Source organism: Triturus cristatus, chromosome 6 (genome assembly GCF_964204655.1).
Source record: "Triturus cristatus chromosome 6, aTriCri1.1, whole genome shotgun sequence".
Lineage (NCBI taxonomy): Eukaryota > Metazoa > Chordata > Amphibia > Caudata > Salamandridae > Triturus > Triturus cristatus.
In genome coordinates this window covers 283,718,420-283,734,290 of record NC_140589.1, presented here as the reverse complement: position 1 = coordinate 283,734,290, position 15,871 = coordinate 283,718,420, and the positions used below count along the sequence as shown (strand labels likewise).

Genomic DNA, 15,871 nt, shown 5'->3' with positions numbered 1-15,871 from the left:
TACTCATGCACTTACCCAACAAACGTGGTTTTTTAATTCTCACCCATTCTCCTACCCTAAAACTATGTTGTTCAGTGTTCCACCTCGTCATACCACAATTTGTTCTTCTTTTGTTTATATTTAACTTTTGAATTGATATCCATTTTATTATGGTCGGTCCTTATGTTATTTTTTACATTTTTCTTGAAGCCACCAATGACAAATATCAGTAGCTGGATCTCTGCCCTTAAGCAGACGAAATGGACTAACCTCTGGGGTAGAATGTGGTGTGATTCAATACATTCACAATCTTTCCCTTAATACATTTTTCCAATCCTCTTTCTCCTTAGTCACTTCAGAAATGTAGCTCTTCAAAACACGATTAAAGCGTTCCACCTGACCATTCTCGAGTGGTGAATATAAGGATGTGGTGATGTGTTTTATACCATGACATTTGAGGTATTCTTCCATATCGTTAGAAATAAGTTGAATCCCATTATCTGTAACAATTTCTGAAGGACAACCTTCTCTAGCAAAAACTTCTTTAAAGAAATCCAAAACTTTATTAGTGGTAGCCATCTGAACCAACTTGACCTCTGGCCATTTTGAATGATAATCCACTAATACAAAGGCATAGCGTGAATCCAAAGGTAGGTTTAAAAACGGACCAGATATATCAAATACCAATTTCTTCCAAGGTTCCTCTGGCCAATCCATATTCTTAAGTGGAGGTACAACAACCGTAAGTATCTTATCACTAGAACAACAATTCTCACATTCCCCAACTACATGATCTACCATCCGATCCATTCCTGGCCACCAAAAGTAACTTCTTATCAAACGTTTCATTGCAGACATGCCTGGATGAGAACTATGAGCCAATTTGAGGATAGTCTATCGCACCCCAAAAGGTGGTACACTTCCCCTCCTTGTAAATAAAGTCGCCATCCAACTTTAACTCTTCTGAAACCTTAAAAATTGGCATAAGTTCTTCAGAAACATTATTTTTTTTAGGCCAGCCTTCAACCATAAACCTTTTGACAGTTTGCCATAACAAATCAGTTTTTTCACTGTCTTTCCATGTCTCCTCTGAAATATCTGAAAAAGCTCCAACAACGACATCCTGAATGGTGGTGACAATATCTAAATTGTCCTCCTTCTCATGTGATACACATGGATGACGTGACAAAGTCCGCCGTAACATTTTTTTTTCCTGGTACAAATTCTGTAACAAAACAATATTCCTGTAACCTAGAAGTTAACCTAGCAATTCTTGCGGTCGAATTCCAGCCCCCACCAGGTGAAAGTATATTAACTAAGTGTTTATGATCAGTCCTCAGCGTGAAACTGGTACCCCAAATGTAATTTCTATAATGTTCTATTGCCCAAACGCACGCAAGTAACTCTTTTTCTATAACTGCATAGCGCCTTTCAGTCTCATTTAGAGTTCTTGACGCAAAACAGACATTCCACTCTTCATTACCACTTTTTTGCGATATCACTCCCCCTATACCATACAGGCTGGCATCTACAGTGATAATGCAGTGTTTCTTCATACAAAACGGTCTTAAGGTGGGTGCAATTACAATATCCTGTTTGATATCGTAAAATGCACGTTGTTGCAGTTCTGACCATTCAAATACCGCATTCTGCCTTAACAATTTTCTCAATGGCTCCATTTTTGCTGAACAATTGGTCACAAATTTAGAATAATATTCACACATGCCCGCAAAGGATAGTAATTGCTCTTTGTTTTTTGGAGCTGGGGCATTTAAAATACCTTCCACGTTAGATTTTTTAGGTACAACGCCATCACCAGTCAGAGTATGGCCCAAATATTCTACACTCTTTTTAAACATTTTGCATTTATAATGAGCTTTCAGTGTCAATCCATTTTCTCTTAACCTACCACATACTTCAGACAAATGTTTGAGGTGATCCTGATCATTTGCTGAAAAAAATCAGAATATCGTCCTGGAAGCATTTTACAAAATTATCCAGGTCTCTAAAAATATTGAACATAATTCTTTGAAAAACAGAAGCCGCAGAGGCTAAACCAAAGGGCATTCTAGTGTATTGATACAGGCCCTGTGGAGTTATAAACGCTGTTAACATTTTTGAATCCTCTGTCAAAGGAACCTGATGGTATGCCGATCTTAAATCCAATGTTGAAAAAACTTTTGCGCCTTCCAACATAGAAACAACCTCATTTATGTTTGGCAATGGGTGACAGTCTACAATTATGCCGGCATTTAATGCTCTGAAATCCACACATAGCCTCAATTTTTTATCAGGTTTTCGGACCACAACTATGGGTGAAACCCATCCAGCTGACTCAATAGGCTCGATGATACCTTCCTCCACCAGATCTGTTAACATTTCCTTGAGTTCTTCCCTTATATTGATTGGTACTGGTCTGATTTTCTGTCTTATTGGTGTAACATTATTTGTGAGTTTGATCTGATCAGCGTAGTCTTTAAGTTTTCCCTAAGAGTCAGAAAAGACATCCTTGAAGGAGTCTTTCAACACATTCTCCAGGTCTTCAGTACCTGTAACTGAACTGTGATTAATATAGGCCGACTCATCTAATGCAACAGGATCTTTAAGTCTAGGATTCAACATTATACCAAGTTTCCATTGGTCCCTCCAACCCAGAACATTAATTCCTTTTACTGCGACATATAGATATAAGTTTGCACATCTTTTTACAGTACAATAACGTTTCAAAATAACCCACCATGTCAATACGTGAGCCATCATAGCTTAACGGATTTATATCAGAAGGTGAAATTTTATTAATGTCAAATTTTCCGCTAAGTTTTTCTTCAAAATATTTTTTTTAAATAATAGTCCATGGTGAACCACAGTCCGCCATGAGACTAAGATCCACATTAGCCACTTGAACAATGCACATCGGTTGATTAGCAAATTGTGCGTTATCGGATACTCCAACCTTTCCTATGGTATCCATCACAGACACCACAAATCCAGAGTTGTCCACGAGAGCTCCCCTTCTTCGTGAACACACCTCTTTGTCTGAACCTTCTAGCATGCATGAAATTCTTGGGCGAAATTGTGTAGCATTTTTCCTTTGATCTCTATACATACTTGCAAAATGTCAAATTCTACCGCAGTTATTGCACTCTCTTTTTATTGCTGGACATCCACATCTGTAGCAAGCCAATTTTTTTTCATTACCCATAAAAAAAAATGTTTCCTTGAACATTGAATTACGAGAGAAAACTTGACTTACACCTTGTGAATCATTTTTTTCATCATCTTGACGTTTTATTGTGCATACCTCTTCTGCTTTATCATTTTTATTATTAATGTTCTTAACTGTATGCATACATTTTTCAGTTTGTTCAAAAGCTTTCGCTGTTGAAATGGCTTCTGATAGCTTGGGGTCACCCATCACCCATAGTTGTTCCTGTGTTTTTTTACATCTAACATGAACTACTATTTGATCCCTTATCATTTCATCTGAAATGTTTCCAAAATTACAATGTAAACTTAGGGAGCGTAATGCTGTTAGAAAGTCATCAAACGATTCACCTTCTTCTTGTTTCCTTGTGTAGAATTTAAATCTATTCAGTGCTATATTACTCGTAGGTTTAAATCTTTTCTCCATTCTCATTAATGCTTCTTTGTACACGTTAGTGGCTTCTGCATTCTCCGCAATGGTAATCTCCGGCAATGCCCCAAAAACCCTTCTGTCCTTCTAATCCCAGACAATGCAGTAATATGCTTATTTTTCTTTCTGCCCCCATCCTTTCTCTGTCTATTGCCTTCATATAGTTTAAAAATTCCTCCTTCCATCTTGCCCATGGTAATGGTGGTTCTCCCTTACTTTGTCAAAATTTTGCAGGAGGATCAAACTGCATTTTTTTGCTTAAAAAAAATAATAATCCTATTTTCACTTACTTTGTAATAATTACATTGAGTTTTGATACCAAGAAAAACAATTCTGAACTTAGTGTGTGGAGGTAACACTATTTTCCATACTTCAAAGACTACCTTGTTTATTTATTATACACATTTTCTATAGCTATGCTCAAAAACAAACAACAGTATCTTCTTTGTGACCAATGTAATGTGTGAGACTTTTCCTTCCCTTTTTTTTTTTTTTTTTAAACTCCAATATAAGGATCAATCGAATAGAAAAATATAATAATAAACTTACTTGTTCCAACCTCCTTCAGAAGATAGTATTATGTTTTCCAACTGCACCGGTTGTTTCCTTTACAGCTAGCGTTTTGGTTGCTACGACTGTATCCAAGGATAACAAAATGGCCACACGTTGTTACGTGCTTATCTCATTCCTTCCCACAAAGCATTGTGCATCCCAGAATTCCGTTTTGTTAACCCAGAAATCCGTGCGCTTGAATAGCTCCGTTCGGAGGCACACGAACGTTGTCCTCATGGAGATTGACTCGCGGCAATTTATCGGGTGCAGCTGACTTTCAAAGAAGTTTGCGCGCGTATAACGGTAAGCGCTTATGTTTACCTTTAATATTCAGACAGTTTATCCGGTATCAAAACATCAACAGTACTTTTATCAAATGACAAATCCATTATGCGTTCCTTCTGTAAGACCACATCTCGTCTTATTCCTGTATAAAGGATTACACAATACTTCGAAATTGGTTCCTTTTTAAATCAAATCCGTAAAATTCAATTAGACACTCGCCTGAGAAATTCCGATTTCTAATTTTCCTTGTTGTGAAGGCACTGCCGTATTGTCAGCATCCACATACACACCTTTTCTTCTTTTTTTTAAAACAGTAAATAACTCCAATTCTTCAATCGATTATAGTAGGGTTCAGGAAAATTTCTCATCTGTGCTGCTACTCATTGTTGTGAGTAGTTTTCCTCCACTCGTCGCCATTGTAAGAATTCATTATAACAAATAAGGATGAAATAATTTAATGTAGATACATCGCAGCACAGCAACAGTGATATCCGTCCTGCAGAGCACAACAGCGCAACTGAGTACTTGCAAGCCTAACGTTCTAAACAGTGTTCTAACGGAATTAGAACAAGGACTAAATAATAACAAGTTAAAGCAAAGAGTGTATTGAAAATGTAACAGCGACGCCCGGCAAGGGAGACGGATCATCCCAGACCTCAGGAGAGGAGCAGGGAGAGGAGGAGATGCCCAGGCCACCACTACGAGTGGCCGCACACACGACCTCAGGAAGCAAAATCAACCTACCTAAACGCCATGGAGACCAGGGACCTGAAGGCGACCAGAACCCGCTAGCAGAGCGCAAGCCATATGACAGTTACCACTACACCACATAGGGTACGTTAAGTCCCAAGACATGGGAACACTCTTTGGAAGAACTTCCGCAGCAGAGGAAAAAACAAAAGAGCTACGGGGAAAAAAACACCACCGCTGAAGGCTTGACAAGCAGCCCAAGCAAAGCAGAAGGCCCAATCTCAGGGCCAAGTCTGCGCAACAACTCTTGCAGAACCATACACAATCAACACAAGGGACGTCCAACAGCCAACAATGCCAAAGTCCCAAGGAAGGACGTAAACGGCAAGAAAACACACTGCACAGTCAGAACAGCCAGCCTAAGAAGGCCCAGGATCAACCCAACTCAGAAGTCACTGAGGAGGAGACGGAGGAGGAGGATAAGGCAGAGGAGGAGGACGGAGCCCTGCCAAGAGCCTTTGGATGGCGGTGTCGGCCGGGGCATGGAAGAACAGGCTGCTATCAAACGGAAGGTCGATGAGACGCCCCCGAATATTCTCAGGGAATACTCCGCCCCGAAGCCAAGCATGGCGACGGAGAGAGACAGAGGAAGCCAAGGCCCGGCCCAGCACCTCCGAGATGTCCAGAGCGGAGCGGAGAATAAAAGCCACAGGCTCCCGGCCATCCAACGCATGATGCCGCAAGTCCACCAGGCCAGACTCCAGGGACACTGCAGATCCCAGAGACTCCGCCGAGTCCCACAAACAGGAGGAGGCCCTAACCAGCACACACAAGGTGTTAAGGTCCCGCAGGGCCGCGCTGGTCGAGGCGAACATGTTGCGTCCCCAAGAGTCTAGCCAGCAGGCCTCTAAGGACGGCGGAGTCAACAGCGGCGGCAGGGAGGGAAAAGCAGTCCGCAAAAGGGGGCTGGCGGCTGAGGGGTGAAGGCAAAGACACGCCGGGAGGTGACGGTGCAGAAGATGCTGAGGCACCGGGTCCCCTTAGGCAGGACGCTTTCAAGCCCCAGTCAGGGAAGAAAGGAGCGAACCTTCAAAGAGAAGTAAGGTTTCCCTTCCACCAGGGCCCTGGTGGAGGACCTCCAATAGATGATCCGCCGGAAAGTGAACCACTGGATCACCCATGCGCAGGATGCCCACAGCCGTGGACACCGCGTGAGCGAAGGTCACACCCGCCTCCGTAGGGCCCCGCGGTGAAATCAGCCCCTCCGTGGGCAACGGCTGCAAACTAAGGCGGCCGTCCCCGTGGCCAAGCGGGGAGGGCAAGGGCCAGACCTGGAAGCCAGAAGAAGCCGAAGAATGAGGGACCTGCCGCTCTTCCGACGAACACCTCTGCCCCAGGAAGGGCAGGGAGCCGCCCTTCGACGCCAGTGAAAGACACCACACGGAGACCAGTCTCCAGGGAGGACGAGACCAATATGCATGCCTCCGGAGAAGAAGGATCGTCCGAAGATGAATCCACGGTACGACCCCTGCACGGAGCCGTATAATCCGCTGCCTGAGGTAGGACGTCAGCACCAGCCAGCGTTGCCATACAAAGGGACATCCAAGTCACCCCGCACCGGGGACCGGAGTGGAGACCGGAGTAGAGCTGGAGCCGCACAGGTTCCGGGGCAGCGCCGACCCGCCCCCGCCGAGGCAGCCACCTGCGCGGGGGATCGAGACGGGCCTGGGGAGTGGCACGAAGCCCTCCGACAGCTGCGGCCCAGAATGAGGCGAAAATCGCTCGGCACCCCATGCGGCGGTGCCAGGGACAATTCAACTTCCGACTCGCCCTCCGACGAGGCAGCCACCTGTGTGGAGGGGGAAGAGGAGCCCGGAGAGGGATGAGGGGTCTCCCCTCAGCCTCGACTTGGAGCGGGACGAGGAGGGTCCACCGACCTCCGTGGCTCTGCATGGTGCAGCTGCTGCTGACGCCGTAGCGGCAACACCTCAACCTTAGACAGGACCACCCTGTCAAAGGACCGAGAGGAGCTCGGGGAGGCGACCCGAGCTCCGGCGACCTCCCGCGACACCACAGGGACTCCCGCGGGAGTTTGCGGCGAGGCAGAGACGCCGTGGCCTGAAGGAGGTGCCCCAGAGGAGCCGCACCCCGACAGTACCACATCCTCCAAGCCTGGACCTGAACCAGTCAGTGCCGGAGCCACTGGCGGCGCCGCAGAGGGCCCTGCGCAGAGCGAGGGATCCGCCGATGCCCCAGGAGGGGAAGGAGACGCCAGTGAGGCCTGCAAAGCCGCCGCGTATGTCTCCATTTAGACTCTCGACGCCCCAACACCGGGAAACGGTGGATAGGACGACGCGCGGGGCCGCATCACCAAGTGTTGTACGTTATCCATTTATCCTCATTAGTCACCTGTATATATTTGATTTCTTTATAGCACTTGCGCACTTTTATACTCACCTATTTCACTTGCGGTACAACACTATGTGTAGCACCCTAGTCTCAATTTGTTTGTTGAACAGTAGATAAGATATTTTGTGAATGATACTTTAGGAAATATATTGAATATAACTGCTGTTTTAATCTCAAACTAAACCAATCTATATATGTTTTTTAAATGTTGCCACAAAAGTTTAGGCTTACACTTCCCCTGTAGGGATCTCCAGTTTTTGACATTGTTTGTTTTGTGCCAGAACACTCCAAGGAGTAGCAGTGAGCTATACAAGTATCTTATTTACTCAATCATTCATTTACTCCTTCATTCTGCTGTGAAAACCAGGACCGAAAGAGCAAGATGCCATAGGGATTTTCTGACTGGTGATGCCAGAGCACTGGAAGTGACAAGGCATCATCTAGCTATTGGGGGGTGGTGAACTACGTTTTCTGCTAATCCCTTACCTCCACAATGTGGTCATCTGTAGCAGTTTAGCCCCACAGGGGAGCCCCAAAGATTTTCCAGTCTCTTGGTACCAGGGTATGGGAGCCATATCGTTGGTACTGCAGAAGTAGTTCAGAGAAAGTGATCTCCATGATCTTAGCACTAGAGTATATATGTTTTTTTTATCTTTAAAAAAAGCTGGGACCACCACGCCTGTTAAATAGACTGCCAAAATTGAATTAATTGACTGCCACTGGAAATCAGTACGTTGATTTCTAGAAATTTATATAGTGCTTCAGACCAATATAAAGCCTGTTTCATACAGCGACTAAGACACAGGGAGATGAACATGTCAATGACAAAACAATGTGGCCAAGTGCGAATGTAAGAAATAAAAGCAAGCTGGAATGGTCCCAAAGGGGCAACTCAGCCATTTAACTACCTCTCATCCCCATGTGCATAAAACTTGTGGAATTATTTCCGCGGCAACAGCCCAGCCCCAAACTGCCTCAAAGCAGACGTTACAGTTTAAATGTCTGTCATTCTATATGACTGCTGAGTTTATGATCATTAAACATAGGTATCTCAAATTCAATACGCTGTTGGTACCACAACAAACATTGCTCACCTCACTCAGAGTGTGAGTTCAGTTGGCCTCTTCAATTAACAATGTATAAAACAAAAATGTAATTGCGTTTTTAATAATGTTCTATACCCCTGCATTCTACTCCTCGCTATAAAACAGCATAATAGACAACAGTTACCTTTTTCTCAGTTCCTCAATTCGTCTGCGAAGTTGATCATCGTCTCTTTCTAATCGTTTCAGCTCAGAGCGGTGCCGGTTATATAATACCTAAGAAGAAAGTGAATGGTGAATAATAGAGTGAAGAAGTAAACAGTGAAATAAAGTGTACCTGCAGAGCAAATTAAAGGAGGTTCAGAGAGCTGAAAACAAAATGCTAATGAAAAATCAATTAGCTGTGACCAAAACAAGTCCCATCACTGACGCAAAGTGTAAATCTGACTGAAAAACACATATTGACATATCACAAAAGCTGTGATGAGGAGAGTTAAAACGTATACTTTTTCCTAAATCTTAGCAGTCTCGAAGGTCTCTACCGCATTTTTTGAGGGGGAAAAACCCACAAAACGAGCATGTGAAGGAAGCTGGCTCTGTATATCGTATACCACTAGGTGGTTATACCTTGCACAGAGTCCAGAGATTCCCCCAGAACTGTACAGGACTCAATGCAAACCAAAGACGCTCTATTAGCGGTAGTGTGGTCAATCAGCCTTAGGCCTAGCGCAGAAGAGTGTAAGGCATTTATTGCACACACGACCAATAACTGACACACGACTCAAAAAGGGGATCCATACCAATTTTATAAAAATAAGCTTTGCTTGTGTTCTTCACTATAATGTAAGTACGTTTTTAAATTAAAATACTTTTCAGTTTCAAAAGTCGTACAATTTTCAGAGAGTTTAATGTTATCTTGTGGAGGAAAACAATAATGCGGTTAAATAGGAAAGTACCCAACTTACAGTTCCAGCCTTCGGGACCAAAGGCAAGCAAGGGACAAGGGTCAGGTGAGTACCAGACTGCACCACCAGCGGCACAGGGGCGGCCGGGTGCAGAGGTTAAAATCAGAGTTCGGCCCAATGCGTTTCAATGAAGACCGAGAGTGCTCAAAGTCACTCTGTTTGCAGGTATGTAGATCGGTTGCAGAGGCCAGGCTTTGGGGTTCAGATCAAGCACTGGGAGTGGCACAAAGCAGCACAAAACATACACCACCACAGGCACAGGGGCGGCTAGGAGAAGTGTGCAGATTCAGCATCAGGCACCCAATGCTTTTCAATGCAGAACTTGCTTCGGACAAACATGCTGCAGGCATCCCACCGGAAGTTGCAGGGGGAAGAGCAACGGCAGCACAGGCAATTAAAGATATAGGGGGTCGTATGGGCACAGTTGATTAAGCTCACCAAGGCCCATAGGCTTCGGATGCAGGGGTGCCTTTAGGAGACAGATTCTTTTTACCAGAGCCGGTAGCGGTCAGAGGTGACCTCTCGATTCAGGCTGCAGGTGTAGTCGTAGAGTCCAGGAGGGGTTAGCCAATGCTAGACTTGATGTCAGGATCGCTAGGGAACCTGTCCTGGGTCGGTGGTCCACCTGGACATGGGCCGGAGGAGTTGGGTGGAGAGTGGGCAGGACTCACAGATCCACAGTGCACCGGAGTCCTTTGTGTTGGTTTCTTGGGGACAGAACCGATGTTCTCGGGAATTCTGGTCTTTGTCAAAGTTCACGCAGTCTTTCTCAGGTTTCTGGAAGTCGCTGGCTGCAGGACAGGAATTGTCTTCTCGCAGGGCCTTAGAAGCTGGAGACAGGCCGGTAGGGCTGGGGCCAAGTCAGTAGTCATCTTCGTGCTTAGCTGCACAGAGTCTTCTTCGTCCTTCTTAGGTCACCGATAACGAACTTCGAGTTCTGAGAGAGCCTCCTAAATACTAGATCTAGGGGACGTTTTAAGGGATTAATATGTAGGGCCAATGGGCACTTACACCCTCTAGTATGCCACCCTCCAGTGGGAGGGGGCATAGTCCTAGCCCCGACTGGAAGAGTGTCCTCATCTACAAGATGGATCGGACTAAAAAGTGTGCTTAACTTTGCCTCCTCCACCTGAGGAGTCCAGTTGGCAACCATGGGCACACCTCCTAGTCTAAGTTTTCCCGCCGGTTTTCGTAGCCTAAGTGGGGGGTAAACCGGGGTCTGACATCTGCTGGTAGCAGCAGAGGCTGGGGGTTCTCAATACAAAGGCGGCAGGCCTTTGAAGCTTCCCCTTTAAGCACTGGGCCCATCCTGGGGGAGGAGGTAAGACATCTCCGTCCAGGAGGTGCATTGTTTCTAATCCCAGAGAGCGAATATGCTACTTACCAGTATGCATCTGTTCTTGGCATGTAGGGCTGCTGACATACATATCTGTGCATAGATCGCCGCCTAGTGTTGGGTCCGGATGATTGCACATTGTTGTCCTGGAAGAGTCTTCGAAGTATCACGAGATAGGTGGCTCCTCCCCTGGACTACAGTGCGCATGGGCATCCCCTCCATCCCTAGATTGTTTTTCGCCATTGTGGCATAGATGGAGTGTAATACAGTGAATGATGACCATGCTAACTAGTAATTACTGAATGCCGCAGCTGCTACAGGCGCCGGGGAGGAGGGTGGACGATATGAATGTCAGCAGCCCTACATGCCAAGAACAGATGCATACTGGTAAGTAGCATATTCGGTTCGAGGCATGTGGGCTGCTGAATTCATATCTGTGCATAGATTATATAGTAGTCCCTCCATTTAGCGGCGGCTTCCCGTGCCAGCTGCAGCAGTCTGAAAAAGAGTTTTGAGAACAGCCTGTCCTACAGCTGCCTGCTGTCTTGAGTGTACATCTACACAGTAGTGCTTGGTAAATGTATGTATAGTGGACCATGTGGCTGCTCTACATATCTCCTCTAAAGGAATATTTCCCAGGAAAGCCATGGAGGCCCCTAACTTCCGTGTGGAGTGGGCTCTTGGAGGAATTGTTAGTGTGCGCTTAGCTTTTTCATAGCAAATCTGTATACACTTAACGATCCACCTAGCTATTCCTGCTTTGGAAATGGGGTTGCCTTTGTGCTGTGGAGAAAAGGCAACAAACAGTTGTTTTGTTTTCCTGAAATGTTATGTTCTGTCAATATAGTATAGGAGAGCTCTTTTGATATCAAGTGTGTGGAGCATTCTCTCTGCTACATTTTCAGGATTAGGATAAAACACCGGTAGTTCTATGGATTGGTTCATATGGAACTGCGAGATAACCTTGGGCATGAAAGTAGGGTTGGTGCGTAGTACGACCCTGTTGGCATGAACCTGTATAAATGGCTCTTGAATGGTTAGTGCCTGAAGTTCACTAACTCGTCTTAGGGAAGTAATGGCAACTAGGAAAGCTACTTTCCATGTTAGAAATTGAATTTCACAAGAGTGTAGAGGTTCAAAGGGTGGTCCCATCAGTCTGGTGAGGACCACATTTAGGTTCCAGACTGGTGAAGGAGGGTGTCTCGGAGGAATTACACGTTTGAGTCCCTCCAAGAAAGCTTTGATGGCAGGCACTTTGAACAGTGAGAGGTGCTGCCTGTTCTGAAGGTAAGCTGCCAGGGCGGTTAAATGTATACGGATGGAATTGTATGCTAGATTGCATCGGTATAAGTGTAATAGATAACAGATAATGTTTTGCGTTGATGCATCCAGCGGATTGATGTCATTATTTTTACAATAAATGACAAATCTTTTCCACTTAGCCTCGTAGCAGGCTCTAGTAGTGGGTCTCCGTGCCTCCTTGATGATATTCATACATTCTGGAGGCAAGTTGAGTTAGCCAAATTCTAAGATTTCAGGAGCCAGATCGCCAGGTTCAGCTGTTGCGGATCTGGGTGCTGAATCTCGCCATGGCTCTGCGTTAAAAGCGTGGGTGTTAGCCGTAGTCGTTGATGTGGTACTACGGAGAGTTCCAGAAACGTGGTGTACCATGGTTGGCGTGCCCACGTTGGAGCAACCAGGATGAGCGTCATGGAGTGTTGCCTCAGCTTGCGTGCCACCAGCGGTATTAATGGTGCTGGGGGAAAAGCGTACGCAAATCTGCCTGACCAGTTCATCCATATCACATTGCCCTGCGACTGTGGATGTGGGAACCTGGCGGCAAAGTTTTGGCATTTTGTGTTTTCCCTTGTGGCGAATAGGTCTATCTCTGGATGACCCCACCATTGGAAGTACGGTTGGAGTACTGACGGATGTATCTCCCACTCGTGTATTTGGTGGCTGTGTCTGCTGAGCAGATCCGCCATTATGGTTGTCTTTGCCCGGGAGGTGTTCCGCCATGAGGAAGATGTTCCTCTGAATGGCCCACTTCCACATGCTCTGAGCCAGATGAGACAACTGTGGGGAGTGTGTCCCTCCCTGCTTTTGTATGTAGTACATGGCGGTCATGTTGTCCGTCCGGATCAACACGACTTTGTTGCACAAGTGTACTTTGAACGCCTTCATTGCCAGGAAGATTGCCATGAGTTCCAGAAGGTTGATGTGCATCCTCCTTTGCTGTGTGGTCCATAGTCCCTGCACTGTGTAATTGAGTACATGAGCTCCCCATCCCTGGAGAGACGCGTCCGCCGTCAGTATGATTTGTGGGACAGGTTCTCGGAACGGTCGGCCCTTGCAAAGGTTTTGTGGATTCCACCAATGCAGAGAGTTGTATGCCCGACCGCTCACCAACACTAGGTCCTTCAATTGTCCGTGAGCCTGATTCCACTGACGTGCCAAGCACTCCTGAAGCGGGCGCATATGTAACCTCGCGTGCGGGACTATGAAGATGCAGGAGGCCATCATGCCTATCAACTGCATAAACACTCGTGCCGGTAGTGAGTGTTGAGGTTTGAACTTTATGAGCAACTGCATGCTGTTGATCCTCACTGAATTGGGTTGTGCCTTGGCTGCCAGAGTGTCTATGGTCGCGCCTAGGTACTACTGTACGTGGGTGGGTTGAAGGTGGGACTTTGGATAATTCAGGGAGAACCCAAGGCTGTGAAGAAGGTGAATGGTGTGGGTTATGTGGTTGGCACACTGCTGGGCCGACTTTCCCTGGATAAGCCAGTCGTCCAGATAAGGATAGGCATGTATGTGCTGTCTCCTTAAGTGCGCCGCCACTGTTGCCAGGCACTTGGTGAACACTCTGGGTGCCGTTGTTAATCCGAAAGGGAGGACTTTGAACTGGTAATGTTGATTGAGAACAGTGAACCTGAGATATTTTCTGTGTGATGGGTGCATGGGTATATGGAAATACGCATCTTTGAGATCTAGTGTTGCGAGAAAGTCTCCCTGCTTAAGTAACGGCAGCACCTGTTGCAAGGTGAGCATGTGAAAATGCTCTGAAAGAATGTAACGGTTTAGAGGTCTGAGGTCCAGTATGGGTCTGAGAGATCTGTCCTTCTTGGGGATCAGAAAATACAGGGAGTACACTCCTGATCCCTGTTCCTCTGCGGGCACGAGTTCTATGGCTCCTTTTTGGAGCATACTGAGAACTTCCTGGTGTAATAAGTGCAAGTGCTCTGCGGACATAGGACGGTGTCTTGGTGGTATGTTTGGTGGAGTGGATGTGAGCTCCGACAATAACCGTACTGGACAATGTCTCTCACCCACCTGTCTGTAGTGATGGACTTCCAGACCGGCAGGTACTCTTGGAGACTCCCCCCGACAGGTGTTACGTGGTCGGGGGGCAGTGACAAGGCGTCACTGTTTGTTGGTGGCAGAGGACCTGGAGCTGTTGTTTCCTCTGCCTCTGCCCTTGACGTTGTTTCCACGGTATCCACCTCTGTTATTCTTATTATAGGTGGTCTGTGTACCTTGTTTATTGTAATGCGACTGTTGGGAGTTCTGGCCTCTAGATGGTCCTCTGTTGGTAGAGCGACGAAAGGACCCACTCCTAAACTGCTGTGATTGCAGAGCCCCCATAGACTTTGCAGTCTCTATATCTTTTTTGATCTTTTCTAGGGTGGTGTCAACTTCGTGGGCAAATAGGGAGTCAGGGTTGACAGGTTGATTGAGTATTGTAGTTTGTATCTCTGGTTTGAATCCTGAGATTCTCAACCAAGCATGCCTTCTTAACATGACGCTGGTGTTAATAGCCCTAGCTGCAGTGTCTGCTACGTCAAGAGCGCACTTAATGGAAGCGTTGCTTATGAGCTTCCCTTCTGTAATAAGCGACTCTGCTCCTTCCTTAAACTGATCTGGGAGGTGCTGTAGTAGTGTCTCTAGGGTATCATAATGTGCCCTGTCGTATCGAGCCAGAAGTGCCCGAGTGTTGGCAATTCTACAGATGTTAGCTGCCTGTGCAGCAACTCTTTTCCCTGAAGTTTCCAAGACCTTAGACTCCTTCTCAGGGGGAGGAGCATCACCCGTTGTCTGTGAATTGGCTCTCTTCCGAGCATTCAACACCACCAATGAGTCCAAAGGCAACTGGCCTCTTATGTAGGTAGGTTCCACAGGAGCTGGCCGATATTTTTTGTCAATCCTAGGGTTTAGTACTCTCGCCCTCGCGGTCTCTTTAAAAATGTCATTAGCCGGTTTTAGGACCCCCTTCAGCATGGGCAGAGTCTTAACAGATCTTTCTGAGGTAGAGAAGGTATCCATCAGAAAATCATCCTCAATAGGATCAGTGTGGAGCTGTACATCATGATTTTTAGCTGCTCTCTCAATCAAGGCATTGAAAGCAGCAGTATCCTCAGTAGAAGATGATTTTACCACATATGCCTGCGTGTCTGGAGCAGTATGTGGGTCCCCTGTACCAATATCGTCCACCCAAGGTTGGTTTTGATCATCAGGGTCAGTGTCCACAGGATAAGTGTCCTCAACATCACCAGCATCCCCTGCATCCTCATCAAATTGAGTGGGTGAGAATGACTGAGGCTCCTGGTCATAATAGTGAACATGTTCCACTAGAACTGGTGACGTTGTCCTCTTCTTCTTCAATGGAATTTTGTATGGCTCCATTGATTTCTCTGGCAGTATTTTTCTTTTGTATATAGACAGTCTACCAGTCTCTGCGTCGATAAACTGTCTTGGCTCCTCATCTTCCTGAGGTACTTCGACAGCTCTCTGTCCTTCGACAGGTTTCTTCGGGTCGACCCCTTTTTGCGGCTCGAGACCCTTCTTCGCGTCGAACATCTTCGGTCGTATTGCCGGTGGAAGCCTGAATTTTATGTGCGTCGACGCGATGTGAACTGTGCTGACCGTCTTCGGCTGCGGGGGTGCTTTTGCGCCTTGCGTGGAAGTCGTGTCGTGGATG

General features: G+C 46.2%; 1 protein-coding gene across 3 annotated transcripts in view; it reads right to left on the bottom strand.

The window, feature by feature from the left end:
- The window catches only part of SMC6 (structural maintenance of chromosomes 6), a 918,345-nt gene that overhangs the window by 695,413 nt on the left and 207,061 nt on the right, over positions 1 to 15,871 (bottom strand). For all 3 annotated transcript variants that reach the window (XM_085610645.1, XM_085610644.1, XM_085610643.1), the window contains exon 12: positions 8,780 to 8,868. In XM_085610645.1, the coding sequence (XP_085466771.1) occupies positions 8,780 to 8,868 (89 nt within the window). The remainder of the gene's footprint in view (positions 1 to 8,779; positions 8,869 to 15,871) is intronic.